General features: G+C 37.0%; 3 protein-coding genes across 7 annotated transcripts; all 3 read right to left on the reverse strand.

Moving 5' to 3' along the window:
• Positions 1-1,591: 1,591 nt before the first annotated feature.
• Positions 1,592-7,691, reverse strand: LOC135639856 (peroxisome biogenesis protein 3-1-like). 2 transcript variants are annotated; one of them, XM_065153830.1, is made up of 7 exons: positions 7,449-7,691; positions 7,176-7,337; positions 6,861-7,060; positions 6,562-6,692; positions 4,972-5,099; positions 4,493-4,732; positions 1,592-2,041 (listed from the first exon to the last, which is right to left on the reverse strand). In XM_065153830.1, exons 1-7 carry the CDS (start codon positions 7,460-7,462, stop codon positions 1,786-1,788), a joined length of 1,131 nt encoding a protein of 376 aa, XP_065009902.1. In that variant the 5' UTR covers positions 7,463-7,691; the 3' UTR covers positions 1,592-1,785. The 2 variants fall into 2 exon arrangements, with proteins under 2 accessions (XP_065009902.1, XP_065009903.1); XM_065153831.1 differs by lacking the exon at positions 1,592-2,041 and adding an exon at positions 3,866-3,998 and having other exon boundaries at positions 7,449-7,613.
• Positions 7,692-13,276: 5,585 nt separating this feature from the next.
• LOC135640751 (TPD1 protein homolog 1-like) lies at positions 13,277-14,622 on the reverse strand. The gene is made up of 3 exons (XM_065155471.1): positions 14,535-14,622; positions 14,316-14,426; positions 13,277-13,638 (listed from the first exon to the last, which is right to left on the reverse strand). Exons 1-3 carry the CDS (start codon positions 14,620-14,622, stop codon positions 13,277-13,279), a joined length of 561 nt encoding a protein of 186 aa, XP_065011543.1.
• Positions 14,623-18,863: 4,241 nt separating this feature from the next.
• On the reverse strand, positions 18,864-23,075 carry LOC103987089 (long chain base biosynthesis protein 2a). Of its 4 annotated transcripts, XM_018826838.2 has the most exons (14): positions 22,657-22,692; positions 22,483-22,548; positions 22,021-22,122; positions 21,862-21,920; positions 21,690-21,778; positions 21,282-21,427; positions 21,076-21,200; positions 20,890-20,983; positions 20,646-20,809; positions 20,389-20,550; positions 20,172-20,298; positions 19,899-20,065; positions 19,383-19,490; positions 18,864-19,287 (listed from the first exon to the last, which is right to left on the reverse strand). In XM_018826838.2, exons 4-14 carry the CDS (start codon positions 21,871-21,873, stop codon positions 19,195-19,197), a joined length of 1,287 nt encoding a protein of 428 aa, XP_018682383.2. In that variant the 5' UTR covers positions 21,874-21,920; positions 22,021-22,122; positions 22,483-22,548; positions 22,657-22,692; the 3' UTR covers positions 18,864-19,194. The 4 variants fall into 4 exon arrangements, with proteins under 4 accessions (XP_018682383.2, XP_009403557.2, XP_009403559.2 ...); XM_009405282.3 differs by lacking the exons at positions 21,862-21,920; positions 22,021-22,122 and having other exon boundaries at positions 22,657-23,075; XM_009405284.3 differs by lacking the exons at positions 22,021-22,122; positions 22,657-22,692 and having other exon boundaries at positions 22,483-22,538.
• Between the last annotated feature and the right edge of the window lie 1,937 nt (positions 23,076-25,012).

The following is a 25,012-nucleotide window of genomic DNA, read 5'->3' on the forward strand; positions in this document are numbered from 1 at the left end:
TTTTGGTATGCTCTTGATTATTAATCTCTTGATATTTTTTTTGATTTTTTAAAATTTTTTCTCTCCCTTTCCAACAACAATATGATACTATTGCAAGACCAAGCGACACCCAAGAGCTTCCAAGAGTGTTGAGATGCTTGACATTTTAAGTACAACTCTACTATATGAAACCACTACAAGTTACAAGCTAAAGACTTCGTTTTTGGATAATTTTAACTCTACATGATAATTACATATAAGTTATAATTATAAACTAGATACATCTACAAGATCTAACTAAAATGAGACTTCAAACTTATTGCTAACTCTTTATATGCTACCTAAGTTATGAACGAATCAAAAAACACGAACATTATATTGAACATTTTCTTTGCGAAGACATTCTTCTCCACTTATTTTTTGATATTCTTGTTAAAGACTTTGCAAATGTTGCATTTCTAATACTCTTCGGTTGCAATGTACCTCCTGGGTCTCAACTATTCTCTACACATTAATATTGAGTAGTTGATTCTTGATTTGTTAATTTTATTTCAACTCATCTATGAATGTGACTTTGGTGTGGGATTCATCTAGTTCTATTGATTTTTGTTGGTTATTATGGATCTCTTTAGATGAAGAAAAATGATATTTATTTTTATGCACTAATCTGTCAATTGTTTTGCATCGATTGAGCTAGATGGATGCATATTGAAACTTAAATAAACATGATGTTACATAATTTAAAGTTTTAAGACCTTCTCCACAAAATTTGCCTAATAGATTTTTTTTTTTACTTAGGCATCATCTCTAAGTTGCATCGCCTTAATTTTTTTTTATGTCACTATCACCACCATTGGATATTTGACAAATATTATATTTTTCTAAGTAGGAAGGGACTTAAAAATTGTGCAGAGCTCATATATAAGATAACAAAGAAAAAAAGAAATAAATACGTGAGAAAGCAAATGATGAGAAAATTATCATAACAATGAAGTGAATATATATTTTATAAACCATATGAAGTACGAAGATAGATTTCGTTAGCTCTAAACATTCATACGATAAAAAAAAAACCAACACAACCAAACCAACTGTTCCCAAAGCTATCATGTACAAATGCCAATACGACACTATTACAAAACTAAACTATGGCTCAACCCAGGATACTACCCCAAAGCCCCATTCAATCGTATTCCATCCAAGTGTTCCAAGATATTGAGATAATTGACATTTTGATGGCATCTCAATTCTAGGAAATCCCTACAAGTTGCAAGCCAAAGATTCCATTCTCAAACAATTTTACCTTACACGACCACATGCAAGCAACGATTACAAACCAGAAACAACCATAAAACCCAACCTTGATTACAAACCAGAAACAACCGTAAAACCCAACCTTAATAAGACCGCTAACATGATACATAAAATATGAAAAATACAAACATTACGTCGGGCACCTTGCTGCGAACAATTTATGGTACAGAGATTGAAACCTTTTAACAGGTAGGTATGAAAGAAACATCAGCAAGCAATAAAGAGCTCCTACCCATGCATGTATTCAGACAGTTCAACACCACTCACTCTTCCTACTGGTTAAGTGAAAAAGCAAAACTCAATGGAAACTCAATATTGAAAACCACTGACAAAAGAATAATCACTACATATACAATTTAACAGACTTGTGCACAACTTCCTTCTCCACTTATTCATCCCAGATTGCTGAGACTCCAATGGATGCGCAAGAGAGCAGCTTTTACAAAGAGCAGTTGCATCAACTAAAATCATCAGTTTCATTTCCAAATTCACTTAAGTTGCCAATGGCATGTTTGCATAAAGAAGAGTGTAGAATAGTTCAACCTCCGGTAAGCTTCGAACAGACTGCACAAATTTGTTGTCGCCAGGCTCACCGAGTAGAGGCAAGCTTAGCCATGTGATTTGCGGCAATAGTTTGGCCAAGGGAACTCCTGAAGAGCTTGTCCCTCCAACATGTATGCCTATATCCTCGGTCAGGACATCAACTACCTTGTTGAGAGATATCTCCAAGACGTTTCTAAAATCAGGACTGCAAGAAGAGTAATGCAAAAAGGTCATTACCAGAAAACAAGCAAGCATATGGTAAATGGCATGAATTATAAAAAAGAGTAAAATACATTAAACTTCTACTTACATCAATTGCAACCTAAATAGATAAATATGTTCTGTAAGAATCTCAGCTTTCATCAGAAAAATATGAAGCAATTAGAATAAAAAAATCCATCGTATTTATTTTTATTTTTTTTACTTTACTGCATTTTATTGAAGCAATGCACTCCACTTTTTTTTGTAGAAACAAAACTCATACAAAAATAACCTGTCATTACTAGTATCAACAGCTCTAACCTTCCTGAGGTCTACACAGTTTTATGTTCCAGCATGAAGCCTTAAAAGGTTATTCATACCATCCATGGTAAAAACTGGAGGTCTAAAAGTACTTGTATACCATCAGCACAAACTTTCACATAGTTCTGCTAGTAAGCCTGATGCAGAATAAATTATAATGAGAAAAGGAAGTTTCCTTTTAAAGAAAAGAATAGAAAGGGGAAAAAGAGAGGAATAGAAAAAATGATAATAGGAAAAGATAAAAAAGAACAAGGATATTTATCAGACTTACTCCAGCTCAACAAGAAACCTTCAGGAACAAAAGTTTCATACCTCCATATGGCTTACATGTATACAATGAAATTATACCATCGAAAATTAAAATATTGTATCACACTACTGATAATATTATGTAAGAAAAAAAAACCAATTCATTCAATCATTTTTTGGTTTTACAATTACATCTAAGAAAATAAATCATATACTAGTTCCTTTTTCAAAGGAGATAAATTTATTAGAATAATCTTTTCAGATGATTTGGAGAAATCTTTCTTTTACATAATATGTCCGAGTGATGGGCTTTCATCTTCGTAAAATGATAGAACTTTCTTGTAGAGTTGAAAACTTTCATCAAGATTTGTAAACTTTAATGAATCAAGTTTAAATTTCTTTCGTCTTTTTCTTTATTGGTTTTCCTTTTTCTCTTCCCGAACAATCTAGAAAATTAAAATAAAACCATGAAACTGTCATTTGACAACTTATGATTTTAACAAAAAAATATACTAAATAAAATTTATTCTAATCAGAGATAAACTAAAAATGGTCCCCATCAAAAAAGGTCTTGTTACCTTGGATTAATTGTTCGGCAATAGGGAGTGCTTGCAGAATATGATATTGTATTATCTATAAAACAAATGCATAATGGTTAAGATGGAGAGGTGCATCTCTCATTGGATGACCAATATTATAAATAAATTATTACGCTTTTCAGTAAGAATCATAGGTGGTTCCTCAACAAAAAAAAAAATCTTTAGGTAGTTAGGGAAAAATATATTTATATGAGAATGCTGAGATGGACAAGCAAAAGTCACTCCCAATGTTGCATGGGCATGATATGAAAGTCAAATAAGTAAACATATCAGTGTCTGACTCAGTCAGCCAAGAGACAAGTCACCAGGAAATGCATATTGAAAATATAAAAAACCTAAAAATATAAAAAAATGAAATTGCTTTATGAAATGTATAAATAAATAAAGTAAAAACTAATCAATTCTCAAGGAGTAGTGGAAGGTTCCCGGGGAAGATGTCAGTCCCTCTGTGTGTGCCTTATGCAAAAGCAGCAACTGTAGCAGTCAAGTTTGCCAAAAGAATAGTATTTGGGTCTGCCATGGGGCAGTGTCAAAACAAGGATGTGGGCATGAATACATGGGTTTGGGATGGATTTGAGGTAACAACAATTGCTCAGATTCAGAATTACGGACAAATAGAATGATTGATGACATTTATTAGTCACACATAGCACCACATTTTCCTTGAACAACCAACAGAACTAGTAATCAAGAATACCAGATGCGCTTGATATATGTGAAAATCTGAATTTACACTCCAATGACAAGTACCATCAACATTTAAAAACCGAAGTTTTAAAGCCACATACAACCCTGTAGAAATCAAAATCATATTTAGATCTAATATAAAATAAGAAGGCAGATTAGTACATGGGACTCCCACTAACATAAGGTCTGAGATAGTATATGCAGACAAGTCAGTCTTACATCACCTGAACCATGGTCACCCAGTTCATAAGAAAACAATCTTACATGACTCAAGCCTCATCCTCAAAGTATTTATCAAAACATGACATACATAACTGCTGAAAAAAAAAAACCTCCAAATGTAGCTTCAACATATATTCAAAAATCAGAAGAAAATAGAAAGAAAATTACAATAGGATCCTTATCTAAATTAGTGATCAACATGAACACAATAATTGTTCTTGCAACAAGGTCTTTTCAAAATTACACTGAGGAGCTGGTTCTTTGTATTTTCAATGTCAATAATGGCATGCAAACTCTACTATATGTCCTTCGACAAATACCCTTGATGTATTGGTATATATGTATATATTAATTAAAACTAGAATATATTTGCATACCTGGAAAGCACAGCCCGAGTCTCAAATAATAGATGCTCAAGTTTGCTGGCATCCATAATAATAGAGGAATCATCAAATCCAGTGTCAGACATGGCCATCTGTTGCTTGTAGTCATTAACATTTTCAGGTACCACATAACTTAACCAGTAATTTGGTTCACCAATGTTCATGAACCTCTGCAGAATTTGGATCATCGTTTCACGCAGTTGGACAGCAGTAAAAGGCTCCTTAAGCTGCTTGCTGACAATGGTGCACAATGAAATAAAAAATTGTGATGTTAGCAACAAAGTCACACAATTTATACCTTGAAGACAAAGGTTGCATATGAATACAAGTGCAAAATGTTCCATACATGGTATTTTAATTATATCAAAGTTTTACATTCATAGTGCATGTATCATGAATATTCATGAAGAAAAAGAAAATTAATCATCATTTCATGCACGAAAAACAGGAATCAATCAGCATTAACTCCTTACTCTTTTAGAACTTCCCTAGCAGCACTCTGCATGTTCATAACTAGTGAATTGATTCCATAGGTAGCAAGATAATCTGCAGTAGCTAGAAAGTCTTGTTGACTATGCCTACCAAATGAATCAATCTCATCCTGCCAAAAAAAGAAAACACATGAATCATGTGTATGCTGTTTTACAGTATTTTAAACTGTAGGAAAAACAAAAGAAACAGCATACCCACTAAATGAGCCAATATTGAGTTCTATCATGGTGCATATTTGTATACCTTTCCTTTCAACGAAAGCGGGACAAGCTAAACCATTCACAATAACATAACCGAACTTTGATATGAAATACACTAATCAGCTAATCTATAATCTTCGACACAACCAATGACTCCACAAACAAAATATTTGATGGATTACAAATGTTTTAGCCCTAGCTTTTAGCAACTATCCATGCTATATTACGCAATTAATGCACACAGTTCAAACAGCAACTTGATGCAATTAGCAGTGAAATAGGCTAAAGTTAAGTCTTAGTCAAGTTAAATCTGATTTTAAGGTGTAGTGCCTACTTTTTCAACAATTCAAATGAATTTCATTGTTATTTACAGTCACCATTCTAGAAAATACTTTGTTTCTCATTTTGAGCTTCACTAATATTTATGAGTAATACTTTTGGTATAATTCCAGTTAGTAAAGCCACTTAAACAATATGAACTGAGTTCAGAAACCTAAATGCCCTTTTAGATGAGTTTCAAGGGGACTAGGGATTTCTTAAAAAATGGAAGTCTTCTCCCATAAATTTGGCTTATGTAAAGATCAAAATTAATCAATATTTGAGCCTGTGAAGTTTATAAACAAGAATCATTACACAGATATCTAATTATCCTATGGCAAAATTATAGAGGTATGAAGATTGTTGAAGCTTTGGAGTCAAAGGACGGATAGTTGACTATCAACAGTGAACAGTTGTGCAGTAAAGCTAAAGATCTTGCAAGAAAGGACAAAACAGAAAATCAATTATTGGGAAGCCAAAGAACATATTTAGAAATTACTTCCTTGATAGGTACACTTGGGTTGGTATAAAGATCAACTTCGTAAATCAATCCAACAAAGGTTTTAGAAAAAGAAAATGATCTAGGAGTAGAGAGTACTTAAAAAAACAATAATTTGATGTTCAGGATTATTTGTGCAGTTCATACATCATTTTAGGAGTGTCCTGAAGAATACACCAATCAACATACTAAATGCACAAATTGACTTACAAATTAATGAGACCTCTGAGAAATAAATTCAAATCACAAAAGTCATCCAAGATCATACAAACTATGGAGAGAACTATATTAGGCAAAGGCTAACTAGAAAAACTAAGGATGAAGTGAGAAGTATGTAAAAATATACACAATATGCTTCTACTATTTCTAAAAAAGTATCATTCACAGCCAAATTGGTTGCAAAAATGCCCATCAGAAGGCAAGAATAAACATTAAGTAATAGATAACCATCAAAACAAGCACAAACCAACATATTCAGTATATCTGCATAAGTACATTCTGATACATTGTAAGTGGGCCTTTTGCACTTATAAACACAAGAAAAAAGCACCTACCAGAGCCTCAGAATTCTCAGAATCACGTGCAATCTCAACATAGAGTTGTCTCCCTAAAATGTTAACCTGAACTCTCACGTATAAGCAAAGCACTGTCATCGACCACAATGAAGCTGCCGTTCTTGTGAAGCCTGAAAGAAAGAACAATTATTTAGCAAAAAAGGATTCCCCTTTGGGAAGAAAGCTTGACTTTTTGAATGACCAATGGGACAAGTAATCTTAAGAACCAGCTCCATGGAAAAAAGCATGTTTGATGACAAATGGGCACAGAAACTGAGACAGAGAGCGAGCAAAGATACTTAGAATTTTAAGTCTCTCCCACAGCTCGAGCTTCTCCTTGACGGCGAGAGAGTTCGAATGACCCTTCCCCTGCATTAGCTTCTCCGTCAGGTGTGAGAGGTCCAAATCCTCCGATATCCTGGATCGCAGGTAGTGCATCGCGTACGGCAGCGTGGTCGTGTCCGAAATCCTCTGGATGTTATCGAAATGCGCGTGCAATCTGACAATTAACGACAGCAACCAACCGACCAACCAATCACAATAAGAAGCAAAGCAATAGAGGATTCAAAGGGTTCAAAATGAGAAAGTAAAAAACAAAGGGAGGAATTAATTACTGTTTCTTGATGAGCTCATCGACTTGTCGAGCGCCGTCGAGCTGCCGCTCCAAGTCCGACAGTCTCCTGCTGTGACTCTCATAGAGCTTGTACACGAAATAACCGCTTCCCAACACTCCGAGGGAGATCAGAATCTTCCTCCTGTACCTGCCCCAGAAACCCCTGAATCGACGCGTCCCGTCATTCAAAACGCAAGTTTTAGCACCGCAAACTCCAAATCACATCACAGCAAAGCTGATGGGAGCAGGAGGAGGAGGAGGAAGAGGACACTACCTTAAAGAGAGCATGGCATAATTGGATGATCGAGGAGGCTTCTTGGTCTGGTCTGTGGAAAGGGAAGACCGAATCCCGCGGAAGGGAAGAGGGACAAAGAGGCAGGCACGAAGAACAACCGCCGATCTTTTTCTTCAAGGGATTGGGAGATAGATTCCTTCGGCGATCGAAGACAGGAAAGCTCGAGGGATCGATCGATCGAGCGAGCGAGAGAAGGAAGACAACCAGTTTGCTCCACGATGATTCGATTCCTGCGTCCACGAGATGATCAGTGAATCACTAACCTATTTGGGCCGGACCGGAAAAGACCTGGGGGCCCATATTTGCAACAAAATCTCCGCCACTCGTGCCTTTGAGCTCTCGTTGGCTGCTCACCAACCAGCCGTCAGATATCATGTGTTCGACGAAATGTCCACACGCGAAAGCCACAGCCCTCGCTCGCAGCCAAAATCCCGACTCAATCCGACCGTCCAACACATGATATCCGACGGCTGTTGTTATAATGGCCAAAGCAATAATGTTGGATATTTTCAAGCTTTATTTCAAGAATATTTAAAATATGGATTACTCGTTTTAAGTGATTTGTAATTACTGTGCTTATTTTTTAAAAAAAATTAAGAAAAAATATATATGATGGATATGAAACATCTAAAATGCATATTCAAAGGAAACATCTCACACAAGTCAATTTGGATAAAAACTAGACAAAAATTTCTAGTCCCTCTTTTTATTTTTGTGTTAAAAAATCAGCAAAATTTATTAACATTCTTTCAATTTTGGTGAAAAAATAGATTTTATGAGTTATTATCAAAATACTTTGGGGAATTGGAATAATAACATACATGGACATGTTTTTATTTGCACTTATACTTTGAGGAGTCATCCACAAATACACGAATCATACAATCGTAATTGGACCATATAAAAAAGAGTTATTATATTTAAATTTTTTGATGAACAATATACTACTCATAATATCTATAGAACGATAAAAATTATTTCGAAAGAGTACCATTTGGTTTTTGAAATTTTATCAATAGGTTTTAATAAAGAGTTTATAAATATTGTATATATTCCCCAATTAGACATCTTGCAATGTATTTTATATTAAATGTTTATATCATGTGTTGAATTTATATGTACAAAAGTGCCTTAAATATCTTGATATTTTTCTTTCTCTCATTAAGCAAATTATTTTATTAGTTGTGGACTTATCCACAACTAATAAAAGAACAGACTATATTTTATAAATTAAATATCAAAAGACCCACAAGATTTAATCAAAATGGAAAGAATCAACCTATGAACTACTTAATAGTGTAAGACAATTAAGTTTATACTCACAACATTGAAATGTTTATAAAATATTTAGACATTTTAAAAAATTTTAATGATGCAACTTATATTTTATCATATTAGTCCTCATTTATTTTTAATTATATATATTAACTATAATAGAGCACTAGAAAAATATGAACATGATACTGAATTGAGCATGAGGCAACGAAACTATATGAATATAACACTCTCTAAATATTCCAATGATTTACCTTATTATTTCTGTTTTTAGTCGTCATCATCGTAGATTAGATAGCTTGCATGATTATTTAACTTCTTATTATGATTATTTATATTTTGATGTTGGTATTAGTGAAAGAATATGAGAAGTTAAAAAAAATGATGGTTAATTTATATGAATATTATAGTACAAGTAATAATAATAGACAACAAAAGTCTTCTAAATGTAAGAATTGAGTAGTAAATTTTGTAGAGGAGCGAAATTATTATTACAAAGATAAAAGAAACCAAGGAGATCATCAAATTGAAACTTTGAGCTTGATATATATCTAACAACTTCTTTCGATTTAGTGATAACAATATAAGTAATAGCTTTTTTGTAAGAATAATAAAAATAATAATAATTTGATCTATCAATCAAAATAATGATTGGGAAATCATCAGACGTATGAGCAATTGATGATTTTTTATAGATTCATTTTTATGTTATTATGCATATGAAAATATATGCACTTTTCAAAAGTGAAATTTTGAAATAAAATTATGACTTTTTTAAGTAAAATTATTCATAATAAAAATATGTTTTTAAGTTTAACTTGATTTCGATTCTCAAAAAAAAAAATTAAAATTATCGATTTCAAACTCAAGAGGTGAAGCTTATAATTGTATCTCTCTTCTCTCACTGTTTGAGGTACGCATAAAGTGATATCGAAGATTTCCCCTATCATTCGATCATCCAAATAGGGACGATTATAAGAAGGCAAGTATGCGTCAAGTGCAGGGTGGGTTTTACATGTCGCCCAAAGTATGTGCAACGCAATCAACGGGACGTATGTAAATGATTTGGCCATTCTCCAATTCTTGCTCACATCAACAGTCGAATGCAATGCCAAAGGGAGACAAAATTAGATGTGATTTGGCCATTCTCCAATTCATACTCACATCAACAGTCGAATGCAATCCCAAGAAAATTTCGTTCTTTTTATCGGAAAAGAAACTAGTCGGGCAAGGGAGATAAAATTAGATATGTTGTCTAATTCAAGAATTTTTTTTTTCCACGAGTACTTCAGGAACCAAAATAATAAATATTGTTTTATTAATATATATAAATTATAAATATTTATTATAGTTTATTTATTCATCAAATCATAAGTCAAAAATAGCCATAGACATTATTAAGAAATATCTGAATGTCAACTCAAAAATAAAATTTAATTGGTTCTAATGTAATTATAGAAAATGATCTAGTGCTATATGGTGAGACTAGTATGAAAATCAAAGATAAAATAAAAAAAAATTCAGCAACAAAACTCCTAAGTTATTTATAAAATAAATATATATTCAAAATTCAATCATCCCCACTAGCATATATCAAATACTTGAAGAAGTACTTCCAAAGACTTTAATCGTATGGGATGAGTTTATATTCTTCCAAGAAGGGATAGAGATAAATACATATCGCACTTCAAACAACAAATGCAGTAGTATTCCTCGTTCACAAAAATGAAGATACATTCCTCCCAACAGTAGATGGAGGAACCGTTCCGTAATTAATGACCCACTAATTCTCGAAGGAAATAGAATTACTTGCCCGGAAAACAAAATCATCTCATATTAATCTTATTCATATCAAGATAAAATAATATATTAAATTTATTTTATAAATATTATTAATATCAAATAATATTAATTATCTCCTAATTAACTTGAAATCCTAGCTCAATCGATCTAATTGAACTTAATTTAATTAAAACTTACCTGAATTGATCTTTAATCCTCATTTAACCAGCCTGGAACCATCCGACACTCATATAATTTGAATTAAATTTAGTTTAATTTAAATTAAATAAATCAAACCGATTTAGAATCGTCCTAAATTGATATTTAATTTAATTAATATTTAGGCCTAAATCAAATAAAATAAAGATAATGAGCTAGGCTATATTGGGCTATCTCATGTATTGCTAGCTGGGCTTAACCTACTAATTAGGCCTACTTTGCTTGAAGGATGAGCTTGACCTACTTACATATTCTAATCCAAATCCTAACCAATTCTCTAATTCTGAATTATAGTATAATAAAATTAAAATCAAAACATCTACTCATTAAAATTGAATCATTCAAATATAATAAATAATTAGTATTGATTAAAAAAATAAAATTATATAAAAAAATTATTTTTAATAAACTATTTTATAAATCTAGTAGAAATAAGTATTCAAAATAGCATCATGCAAGCAACATAAAAATTTTAAAAAGTATATATAGCATGAATAATTATAATATATTTTAATATAAAAATTGTAAATATTTGAACAAATAGAAAAAAATAGAAACTGAATATATCACGAATAATTATAACATGCTTTAATCAAAAAATAAAATTTCAAACACTAAAAAAAAAAAATTGGAAAAGAAAAGAAACCTATCACTTCATACAACTCCTCATTTTCCCAGAAATCACTCCCATTATTATCCACCTAAGATAATATTTTTTTTTTATTTTTATTTACTTTATTGATAAAAAATAACTGTTTCCTAAATCAGATGATTTTGCCTAAATTTAAGAATTTGATTAGATATACCCTTTAATTTGCTTCTTTAATTACCTTTCTATTTTAGCCCGTCCCTAATCTCCTATATAACCCATCACCGAGCCCCGGCGAAAACCATATAATATCAAGTGTTAAGTGCAGTAACGATCATGGCGGTCGTCGTCGAACTCATCTTTGTTGCTCTTGTTTCTCTTTGCATCATAAGAGGACGTGTCTTTTATGCTTCTCTTGGGTTCTCAGTAGAGAACTCCGTTGGGTCGGTGTGGAGTTGCTAAAGCTTGCCGTGCTTGTTTCGCAGGTTTGGCTGATTGCAGCATATCGGACATCAGCGTCTCTCAGTCCAGGACGGGGAAGACGGTGAACGGGAAGCCGGAGTTCGAGGTGGTGATCTCCAACCGGTGCATATGCTCGCGGTCGAGTCCTGGATTCAACACCGTGGAGGCGGTGGACTCGCAGCTGTTCCGAACTGACTGCCAATATTATTTATCATCATCATTATTAATCTCTCATAGTTTATAAGATTACAAGTCACATACATAATGACCGTACACCGTGACCTAATTCCACTAAGACTCCCAATACTCTCAATGCAAATCATATTTGTAATCACGTCCAAGGGTTAATTTATCTTCCAACACATGTTTCCACCCTTAAATAAGGAATCCCTGTCGGATGCAACAAAGGTAATCACAATAGGTACCAATTAGGATCAATCAGCCAAGAGCAATGTGGTCACTTTTATGGGCATTTGGCGATAGGAGAAGACAATAAATAAGTGGGTCTGATGGGTAGTGGGAGATCATTAGAGCTTGGAGTGGTGCTGCAAGCTGACACTAGCAGTGGGATATGAAGCCAAGACAACACATAAGGCACTAATGGATCCCAAAGGCAAGAAGGCCATTGGGGGTCCGAAAATGACACATTCTTTGACAACAAGAATCCTTTCATGACCCCTAACCTTTCATTTTCCGCACACACAGAGACTGAGATGTTGCACACACTAAACTGTTCTAAATGCCTTACACTTCATTTTGGGGGTAATCCAAGAACTGTGGGCTGATGGCGGAGGGTACAATTTTTCATGATTCTATAATTACAACACCAATGAATCATAATATTTCAATTATTTGGGGGCGTGACTGCGGCCCCCACTGCACGCAAAAGGAGGAGCAGAACCATTTGCTTAATCCTAGTTTAGTTTTTGTACGAGCATATATAATAAGATACATACATAAAAGTGGTTCCTTGGATTACAAACGAAGTGGAGATTGCATGAGGGAACAGAGAGACAGCACGAGGAAGAGAGAGAGAACAAAGTCATCATGTCATTTCCACATTGAAAAGTATTAGCAGCGTATTTGCAATCTGTCACACGTTTCCATCCCCTGTCAACGCATGTAAACCCAAAATTAGCCAGATATGCGTTCTTTTATGGACACAAAAGATGCACGTGAGCTCCTGCTCACCACCACCCCACGTCCAGTTTAACTTGTACTCGCATTAACTACACTTCCCCCCCGTCTCCATAACGAAGCCCAAAAGAGGCATCGGAGTCTACCTTCTCTCGCACTCTCTCTGACAACCTACACCGAGTCTGCTGCCAGAAAACGAGCGGAGACAATAAAGTTGGAGACAAAGCAGAAGATGGTCAGCATCAGCGGCAGCTAAAAAGGTTAGGCGGAGAAAAGGAGGAATCAAAAGCAACGAAAAGCTCTTCTTTTTTTCTTTCTTTTGGGAGATTGGCTGCAGGCTGGTTTAGGAGGAGCGGATGCAGGAGGCGTTGGAGACGGCGAGGGGGTAGGAGAAGGAGTTGGCGTACTGAAACGAGATGGAGGAGCCCGAGGGAAGGGGGCGGCCATCGTTGAGGAGGCAGTCGTTGACGCGGAGGCGGCGGAAGATGCGGGGGTTGACGAGACGAGCGGAGCTGAAGGCGCCGCAGGTGAGGTGGATGTGGGCCATGGCGCAGCCGCCACGCGAGGGGCACAGGTTCAGCACCACCACGGTGTACGTCGGGATCCCGCTGGGCAGCGGCGGCGTCGCCCCCTGGTGCACCACGATGTCGTCCTTGCTGCACCCGTCGCCCACCCGGTCAGTCGACGACGACGACGACGATGTACCTATCACATTCTTATCAGTCAATAACTTCGCAGTAGATAGGAAAAGAAATTAGACGCGACAGGAGACAAAGAAATCTTCGTTTTGTCTCCATCATGCAAGCTAAGACAAAACTTCTTGGCATTCGGCTTCCAAACTCTTATTATACGCAGGAGTGCGGCCGCATCGCATACTTAACACTGTAGGCCATGTACGAATGCAACATAAGCTATTATATCTCTAGACTGTATGTTTCACGATTTAGATCAATTCTGTAGTAGACGCTGAAGCCAGAGACTGATGAGCAGAAGCTGCTGCTTTACCACTAAACTAACCGGAAGTGACCATACCAAACCGTGTACTCCACTAAGAGAAAACGACGTGAAGGTGGAAAGGTAAACAAGGGACCGGCAGGACGTCAGACGAAGAGGAGGGAGGGAGAGAGGGCGACTCGTCATCGCGTTCCTTCCCACTTTCCTTTTCCGTCGTGGGCATCGACAAAGACGCACGGAATTGGTTCGTGGGCTACTTCCGTGGGCGGGCAGCAGTTGTCGTCTGGGAGGCGGTGGCGCTCGCGCCGTGGGGGGCAGTCGTCGTACGAAACCACCTGCGGGTCCTACCAGATAACAGGGACGGAGATCGGACGGTTCGGGGACAGCGATTTGTCTTAAGCTAACGGTTGGCGTAACAAGAACAGTACCTTCGTCGACTTGGAGGAGCTTGCGGTTGGAGCCGGAGCCGGAGCCGGAGCCGTGTTGCTCGGATCCGAGTCCGATCTCCCTTTCAGCATCTACTCGCTGCCCATAAAAACCTGAGGAAGAAAAACAAAGGAGAAAAAAAAAATTCTTATTTTTAAATTAAAAAAATCTGAAAAAAAAACGATGACAGGAAAGATAGAGAAGGCGCGTTTTACACCGACCGACGGTGAGCAGAAACAGGAGCGTCACAACAGAAACCGATATCGCGGCCGTAGCCGCCGCGAAACGCCGCCTCGAGACGCCACTCATCCTCCGCCTCGAGACACCTAAACCTGGCTACTTGGTTCGCTGAAGTGACTACTCGTAGTGCGACGAGCTCACCAAGAGCTTAAGCAACCCTCGTCTTCTCGATCTTTTCCGCTTTAGAAACCCTTCCGTGAGGCTTGCAGCTGCAGAAAAAGGCACAACGAATCAGTATCATGGAGTAAGAAAGGAGGCGGAGGAGAAGCGATTCGACTTGAAGACGCCTCGGATGTGGAGCCGGAGACCACCACAACAAGCAGTGTCGATCGATCGATCGATCCCATCGCTACCTATGCTCTCCAAGATGGCACTAAAGGAGGTCCTCTTCGGTTGATGGGAGACCATCCGTGGCCTCTCCCAAGTCTTCCCACTTCCGGCATGCGACCTCGGGACTCGAGAGCTCACGAGTACAACCCCTCCGCGACGAGGGCTTGTCCCTCGGACCAGCAACAGCGTGGGAAATCACGCGGGGTTCCACAGCGGGAAAAGATCACGCAGAGGGGACGAGGAAGAGAAGGGCCTCCGACGTCGATGGAAGTAGCACGAGAATGGCAACCAAAGGAGGTACAAAACTGATCCCCAAGATATCCATGGCTCCGATCCGAGCTCAACGAAACTCAAAAAGGACAAGAACAAAGGTCGAGAGAACGGAGGACTTTTTGGCGAAACATCGAACCTTTGGGGGGCGCACGGGAAAGGAACAATCGCCGTCGGGAAGCGCGCTAGCGATCAGATGGAGACCGAGAGACGAAGTCTCTCTCCCCTCCTCCCTCCTCTCCCTCGTTGTTGTCCGACCGAAGGGAGTGTAGCGTAGCGTAGGCGTATGGCCTGCGAGTCTATTTATATGGACGTTAAACCCGGTTTAGCTTTTGTAGTTGAGCCAGCTTAAATCTAACCCGGTTCAGTGTTTGCCTTAAGCTTCCAATTGTTATGATAGTTACCAAACTAGAAAGAAAACAACCCGCGTCGGGTTAATTATGCCGGTTTGATTTCAAAGAGGTCCGGTTTAACAGCGGATATATACATGTTCGCGCTAGTTTTTGCGTTCATCATCGGCGATACCCCTACGGGGTTTCGACGACGTAGCCGAGCGCGGAGAGAGCGGGGCGTCGGACGCTGCTTTCCGAGAACCAGTGCCGGCGGCTTTATTGTAATAAAACTTAATGTGAGGCCGAGGTTAATAAGCCGCGCGTACGAGGTCGCTCCACCCGCGCGCGGAAGCTGCAATTATGGCGACGAGAGAGGCGACACGTGCGGCGCCGACTGGGTTGCGTCGCTCCTGTCATCTGAGTTGCACGTGAGCCAGCTAATGAGAACATGACGTGTTTACTTGTAAAAAGACAGAGTTACCCTCATCGACCCCTACTTTGTGTGTGGAAATAGATGAAGCTGATACATTGAATGACTCGAGGATGTTTAGATCAAGCGTTACTGTTGCAATTGGGAAACCAAATTGAAATTGGAACTCACCCGCTTATTGTTGGATCCTACAATGACTTATCACTCACATTAGTATTTGTTAGTGTTAGGCAGATGTCGCACTTTTATTGTCTTCTTCTTCCCCAACAATTAAGAAATAGATTAAATGAACTAAATTTTTTTTCTTCTATTCACCAAATAAAAAGCAAATACTACAAACGACAATGATATAATGCTTAGATTTGTATGAATTACGAATCCAGAAACCATCCAATGAGGCAAAACAGTTGGAATTTTAGCTCCTAAATCCAATTATCTCCAAAGCTTCCAAAAAAGTGATACATCTGAAGAGACAATTAATAAGCTCAATGCAGAGAAACATATGGTTCAGTACTCAAAACACAAATTTCCAGTTATTGTTGCATGGACTGGAACTTCTTCATGATGAGCATGCTCAAGTCCATGTACCGTTGAGCACAATTGGTAAGGCAAGCTGATTCACTGGAGCTGAACTTACTGCCAGGAGTACCAGTAATGCACTTATCCCAGCATTCATTTGTAAGTTTCCCAACCATCTCACTGACCATAGCTTTTTGCTTCTCTTGCTACAGTAAACAACACCCATCGTTTAAAAAATAATTTATTTAGCGGAAATAAATATCAGAATAAAGGAGAAAAGAACAGGGAATTGCGGATTCCCTTTTAGTTAGTTGCTTGTAAAAATTCATGGAAGATGAATGCAAATCCATGTATGTTATGGGTGATGTACTTGAAGCACACATCCAAGAAAGCAGATTGTATCATACTGTCTGTCACTTTACATTAATTACTAGGTGTGCATTTCAAGAATCGAATCCAAAGTTCTCTTGGAAAAATTACAAAAAACTTTCTGTTGATACAAGGAATTCAAAAAGAAGAATAGTTTCAATAAACTTACTGACTTCAGATGCACATGGCATATGATCACTGAGTAGCTACTCAAAATGGCATTATTATCTCAAGAGAAAGTGAAAACTATGAGAAAGGTGCTTGCATTGCACCAGAATAAGTAGGAGTGGGGGTAGTGCTAAATTGGTGTCTAACAAAAGACAAAAATGAAAAGCTAAGTGAGGAAGCTGTTTGATAGAAAAAAGGGAAGATGAAGTGCATAACATGTATATTTCAGCCTTGTATCAATGTGCTATCTGGCAACCATGAGGGTTCTAATGAAGTGCCAGCCTTTCTATGGCATGTTGCTTCATTAACAAACAAAATGTCTCACTAAAAGCATAAAACTGATCTGAAAAGATCAAAGTGCAATAATGTTCTGACTCCAAGAAAATAACATCAGTTCTGATTTTAGTTGAAACAGTGCAATGTTGTGATGTTCTTCAATATTAGGAAAAGAAGGCATCTTGCTGATAAGAAGAACCTGACCGTATGAACAGGACGGGAATACAGGCAAATAAACAATAAATATCAACCTAACATTATCATAGAAAATATTTAGGAGGATGGTCAGAAATCTCGTGTGAAAAAAATGCCATTGCATCAAAAGATGCTGCATGATCAAAGATGTTCATCATTCCATCCTAGTCTACCTTTAATGTACATAGAAAACAAGGAGACCAAAACAGAGCACAAGTATTAATCAGTAAAGTACACTAAAATCACAAAAAAAATATTCAGAGACGAGAACTCAGATGAGATTTCTGCGACTATGGAATCCGAACAGACGACAATGGACAGACACAACAATCCCCACAGAACTCCCTTCGTCAAGATATCCAACATCGCTACTTGCTCAAAGCTAGATCCAAAAATTACTCATTACTTGCACAAAATCAAACCTTAGACCTCGTAGCCCAAAGAATATGCTATCAAGTATCGACTAGAACGAATTAATCTATGCAAAGCCAACATCAAGAAACGTGGCGTGTCGTGGATGTGGAGAAAGACCAGTCATCGAAAGATCGAAAGAACTTAGAGCAAATAATTCTAACCTCGAGAAACCGTTGCAGTTCCGGCGAGTTATCCATTTCCCGCCGCAATCCAAAAGCGATCGATCCACCCAATGGAACCACAACCCTCAAAAACCCTAATGCTTCGGCCACGTACATTTATAAACGAAGTTAATGGGCCGGTGTGGGCCGAGTTGGGCTGCTGGACTAATATTTGAGAAGCAAACATATGAATGAATGGTATATTTGAGAACCAAATTATTAGTTGGAATTTGGCTTTGTGCAAAGTTTTTCTTTTCTTTTATTTGGAAAAAAAGTAAAAAAATTAAAAAATTTCTCTCTTAAAATTAATGGTTTAATTCTATTATTTCTGAAGGGATAGTATTTCTTGGGTTGGGGATATCTGCAAAAAATCTACACCACCAGATTTCACTATAAAACAGTATTTATATGCTTAAATTTATTTAATTAGTTCTTCATTTATATTAATTGAGACTTAATTCCAATATTATTACCATATTTTTTTCCGCAATGTTGCTGTTAATTCTGAGTTTCCATGCAATTGATCTAATAATCGCATGCACTCTCTATATGTTTATGCTTATTCAACACAGTTAATGGCAACACATTCACATAATAAGCTCTTCAAAGTTGCATGTCATAAAGGTCAAGCATGCATGGTAAACTTGCATCTAGTGCATGCAAACATTCACATAATAAGCTCTTCAAAGTTGCATGTCATAAAGTTCAAGCATGCATGGTTAACTTGCATCTAATGCATGTTGCATGCTTTTGACAGGAAGCAGCAGACAATTTCGAGTGCAACTCATTCCTTCATGATGCTCTCTTGCAAGCCATAAATAATACACGATTTCTTAGCAGAAAAACTGAATGTAAAAGCAGCTTGTGGAATCCATTGCTGTTTAATACAAATTAACTCAACCATTTGAACATAGTACAGGGGGGACATGGTTTGCAACTTCCACATTGATAGAAGGGATGTTAAACAAAAATAAGAAAGCATGTTTAATTAGCACGGCTTACTGAGCTAACTGTACATAAGAAAATACCATGACGATTAAGTGTGGATAACCTAATTTAGCTTCTGATGGACAAACATGGCTCATTTAAGGGAAGACCCGAACATAGACAACTTTGTGATTAGTTGAATTTGCTTCCAGCAAGGGAATTTTTCGGTTCACCAACAACCGAGAATTTTCTACTCCAGCTTCTTGTGGCCCTGTGTTTCATGCTTGGGTGGTTCCACAGGGAAGTATTTGATGCCCGCAAGGTCGCCGACTTTGCTGATAACCTGGAGTTGCAAATCAAAGAGTGACTCGATTACGCCATGACCAAGATCAATCTAATCAGGCTAAAAGGTTGTCAATCTCCAAGAAATTAATTTACCTCCAGCCCTTTGATCAGGTCCTCTCTGGAATGTGCAGCCGATATACAAATACGAGCCCTTGCAAGAAGAAGAGGTGTGGCTGGAAATGCAACAGTGACAACAGCGACCTACAAAGCAGAATAATCATCATGGGAAGTATATACTCTTGGAAACTTCCCATCCTAAGAATAATGTCATATATAGTTAGGCACATTAAACTATCATGGTGTTGTAGAAGGTGTAGCCTCCTCATTCAACCTATAAAATAACTTAGATAATACATGGGTTCTGGACTAGATTCATAAATTACTACTGCTCCGGTTAATTGGGTGAAAACAGCCTACATGTCCATGTCAGTGCCTTCTTGCTTCTCTAGGTTTAGTTCACATTTCATGTTATTCAAAAGGGAGATGGACGGGTTCATGCCAAGACACAAGGACAGTTTTATGACGAACAAAGAGGGCAAAGAACTCAAGAAATTTGCTGACTATTCATCTCAGTCATGCATAATATGCTTAAGAAAAGGAGAAACTTACATTCTGCCTGAGACATTCCCTAGAAAAGGCTGGAATCTTTGCTGGGTTGTAAAGCATTATTGGCATAACCGGTGAGTCACTATCACCAAGAACTTCAAAACCCATCTTCTGAAGTTCTGATCGGAAGAAATTACTATTTTCACGAATGCGGGCAAGTTTCTGGGCCCCTGGTGTGACCAAATCAATAAGAAACCCACTGACTACCGGTAACGAGCATCAAAACTTCAGCAACAATAAAAACTGTAAAATGAGTCAAAGCTGTCCCTTCTGTACCTCTATTTGACCCATCTTCTCCAAGAATAACTTTAATTGCAGATATAACTTGCTGCACTGCTGGTGGTGACATGGAAGTCGCATAAAGATATGCTGGACAAGTGTACTTCAAATATTGAACGATTTCCTAAATAAGACAATAGAGTTTAGAAGGTTTCTTATAATTTGCCATACACTATTTAATCCTAATGAAATTTTATTTTTGCAAGATGAGAACCTTCGATGCTGCAATATATCCTCCACAAGATCCAAATGATTTTGTAAATGTGCCCATCATGATGTCTACATCAGCTGGATCCACTCCTAGGAGCTCACAAACCCCTCTGCCAGTTTTTCCCACTGCACCAATGCTGTGGGCCTCATCCAAGTAAGTGTAGACCTGTTTTTCCACAGAAACTAAATCAAACCATCCTTCATATGCAGCACCCATTTGCTCGAAAAACGTTCAAACAAACAAATTAACTGCGACCATACCTTATATTTCTTGCAAACAGCTATAATCTCAGGAAGCTGGCAAAGTTCTCCCTCCATGCTGTAGATGCCCTCAACAATAACAATAATCTTCTTCCAGGGCCTATGTGTTCTGGGCTGTCCCTCAGCTATCTGCTCTCTCAGCACCTCTTCCAAGTGCGAGGGATCTGTAAGACCACAGTAACAGAAATTTAGAACAACCAACCATGAGGACAACATTAATTTCATTGTGAGCTTAAAAACTTACTATTGTGCTGGAATACACGTACTGCTGCACCTGATCCTCGAGCACCATTGACAATTGAGTTATGATTCAAAGAATCACTAATAATCAGTCCTCCCTATACATTGATTTTTAAAGTTAAACACTGACCAAAATCCTGTTGTTTCGCTTTTTTTTACTGACACACAGTAGCATAATAATTCTACAAACCTTCCCAATCAGCACAGGAATAATGGCAGAGTTTGTCACATAACCCATGCCAAAAGTTATAGCAGCTGGTTTTCCCACAAACCTTGCGACCAGCTCCTCCAGCTCGGTATGTAGGTCAGTCGTGCCTGACCAAAATGAAGAAAAATCAGATTGATTCCACATTCAGTAGTCTTTTGTTTGTAATATAGTGAGCAGAAAATACATACCACCATCTACACGGACACTGCAGGTGCTGCAAGAGTATTTCTTCAAAGAATCAATAACATGGGGTGTGCAGTATTCATCAGCTGCTGCAAAACCAAGGTAGTTATATGATCCCAGATTAAGGCACTTGGTAGTGTTCGAGGTCCGACTGCAAAGATTAGTAGAAACAGTTAAAAGAATTCCTCAACAACTTCAAAGGACTTCAGTAAATGTTAAATAACAATCCAGGATCACGCACTTCATGATTCATTATCCATAAATTAGCTCAGCTTGTATTACAATCAGCAGGGTCACAATTCACAACTTTCATTATCCACAGTTATAGACTACATTTTCATGTCTCAGAAACACGGCTGTGGTATATATCAAAAGGTCATGTATCTGAAAAGAAACATATGAAAAGTACTTACTGCAATGTCTTGTTATTGTCATTAGAGTATCGTTCAACAACATCGATCCAAGCATCCGGTGCACTGGCAATTGGCCGGCTAAAACAGTCCTGCCGTATCAGAATGCTTGTCATCATAAGATACACAACACACTAACATAATAGAAGCACCTGTATACATTTCGTAAATGTACATGTACGATCATTGTACTTATGTCATCATGTCCTTGCAGCCCTAATGACCATTCTCATTCTGAAATCATAATTAATAGCATATCAGACTCACGGTATTTGCATAATTTCATTGTAATTAAAAATTGATCATTGTGGCTATGCCAATTATAAAAACTCACATTAAAGGTCAAGTATTTCGTATCCTAATCCCAAGTATGAGACCAATTTCCTCGATCGAGGTTGAAAAAGATACCAAAGACGTTTCTTCTATATTATACTACCTAGAAACCGAAGGTTCCCATGATAAGAATATGTGAAAATGAAAAAGGTAAGAAAGCCCTAGTAGGTACACAACAACACATAATGATAGGTCAAGAATGAGCAGCCATGATTCTTCACCAGAAGTAACAAGGAAATCAAGAGATCTGAAAATATTTATAAACATACATCCCAATTTTCTCTGGGAAAAAATACCACGAATATGTGGAATTTCCAGAATCCTTTTGTTACTAAAATCAAAGAAAAAGGCTTGTTCGTTTTACGTGATAACCAAAATGCAAGTCATGAAATAAGGAGAAAACGAACCCAAAAAATGGAATTTTGGAGAAAAAACTGACAACAGGATTCCAAAAAGAACAAACCTGAATGCGGAGATAGAGGCGACGGGTATAAAAATCTTCGAGCCCTAAGCAGATCGGCGCATACCCCTGTTCCACGCGACAACAAAAATTCCCTTTTAAGGATCCGACAAAAAAAAAAGAAAAAAGCGAGACGAGAAGCAAAAGCGAGCGAATTAGAAGCAATAAAGGGGGGACCTTGAGGTCCTTGGAGGAGGATTTGAACCAATCGATGATCTTCCGGAAGAAATCCCTGAGCTGGCCGAAGGCGAAGAGGAGACCGTAGCTGAAGAGGGTGGTCAGGGCGGTCAGATACGGCAACCTCACCATCTTTCTGCCGCCGCCGCCTTCCGCCTCCCCGATCCCACTCTGTGTCCCGCACACCCACCCAAGAGAGAGAGATCTAAGGGGAACCTGATTACAAAAGAGGCTGCAAGGGGGAACGGGCGAGATCGACAGCAAAGGAAAGAGGAAGGCGAGGTTTAAATCATGGGAGAATGGCCGTCCATGGCGTCTTCTACCTCTCAGAGAGAGAGAGAGAGAGATTTGAATGTGGAGTTGGATTTGGAGGTGGTCAAGGAATCGAGGATGGAGGGAACGGTGGGAGGTTACATTTACCGGGCGTAAGCAGCCCTTTCTATTTTCTATTGATCTGATGATATTTATGTTATTATGATCACATGATGACCACAACGCTTACGTCATTCGCAATCTTTTATTGCGACTCGAAGACATATCATATCAATAATACGAAAGTGGGCCATTAAACCCATACGTCTCATCTCACCTGTGACTCAGATTAGGTTTGGCACATTAAATTAGACTAAAAAATCAAATTAAAAGAATCGCATTATGGATACGAATATTATAAATATCAAATAAAAAAGTATATACAAAATTAATATCTTAAATGTCTTTGGTTATATGTGATTATTTTCGTTACGTTGTGATCTTTGGTTATAAAAGTATTTAAGGTATTAAAAGATGAGAGAGATACTAAATAAAAATATAAAATATAAAATATAAAATCATCCTAGTTTTTATCAGTTTTACATTTCAACTTGAGACGTACAGCGATTGACTTACATCATAACCCCTCTTGATGATAGTGTCAATCTCCATTTGTTGCATTGGCCTCTCGTGTTAACTTACATGATCGGATTTTGAAATCTTATTCGACGTAATTACTTCCTTCACTTTGAACTCGTAATTGGTCAAACCTAATCCGAAGTTTATCGCCCACGATAAACGGGACATAAGTCAATGTCACAATCACAATCATCAAATGGTGATTGTGGATGTAAAAATAGAATTAGAGAGAAAATGCTTGCATTTAGTCGAATCATAATTTGCTCTTATTTGGAACCCATCCAAATCTTGTTGATCCACTGCATTAATTAATGAACAAGGTTAATTAATTAATTATTTTTATATATTTGGGGTTTATCCGATAAGTTCATGTTGACTTGAGTCTAACCCGAATCTAATAGGAATTAGGTCAAGTTGAATTGGGTGAATTAATGTAACCATGCTTAACATGGTAATATTACCAAAATCATATATTATAATTGTCACATAATAAGTGGTGAAGCAATGTAAGAAACTATTAATATTAATATCAATGGTACTATCAGAGAAGAGGATGGATGATATAAGAAAATTTTATTGGAAATTATGATTAAAGATTTAAATAATTTTAATTTAATTATTTTTTTTAATGTAACTCGATGTTGGTAAATAATTCATATAAGTGACTTGAATAATTTGAACTTTACTATTTTGTTATTATTATTGTTTGCTCAATAGGATTTTTAGGAGAGATTTTTGGTATTGAAACCATTAAAAGAATATATTTTTTATTTTAATACGATAGTCACTCAATATATTAATCGAATGAAAGAGAATGGGAGAGTAAAAAATATATCGATTTTATTATTTCATTCATTAAAAAATTAAAAAATCATTATATCATCACTCACATATGCATTTAAACCATATTGTTTATAATAAAAAAATCTAGAATCATCGAGATGTCTTCGACATAGAAATATTGAATTTCCAAGATGCAACCTAAACGAAGACCGGGATCAAAAGAGATTTTTTAAGTTGATCTCTTCAATATTTAAATTAGTAATTTAAGAAATGAGTAAGAGCACTTTTTATAAAAAGATAAGTCTATATCTTTTTATAATATTAAAGATGAGTATTTACGATTATTTTTCTTTGTCCTAAAATGGAAGCTCGTTTACTTTAGATCTTTGTTTATGCATCGGATGATGTATTTTCTTTTTCTTTTTAGATACTATGTGACGATTATGCATCGGACAATAATTAATTGATATTGTATTTTTTATCGTTAATTAATTTATATATCTCGATAAAAAAAATAATTATAATATTTGATAAATGAATATTATAATATACCCAATCACTAATTAGGATAAAGAAAATTTTTGTCCTGCACACGTGTGCCTTTCGCTGACCTCCGTCTCGCTCAATGGGCATCAACTAACCCCATCATAGAGAAAGAGGACAAATCGAGCTTTAAACATTT

Source organism: Musa acuminata, chromosome BXJ3-6, assembly GCF_036884655.1.
Source record: "Musa acuminata AAA Group cultivar baxijiao chromosome BXJ3-6, Cavendish_Baxijiao_AAA, whole genome shotgun sequence".
NCBI lineage: Eukaryota > Viridiplantae > Streptophyta > Magnoliopsida > Zingiberales > Musaceae > Musa > Musa acuminata.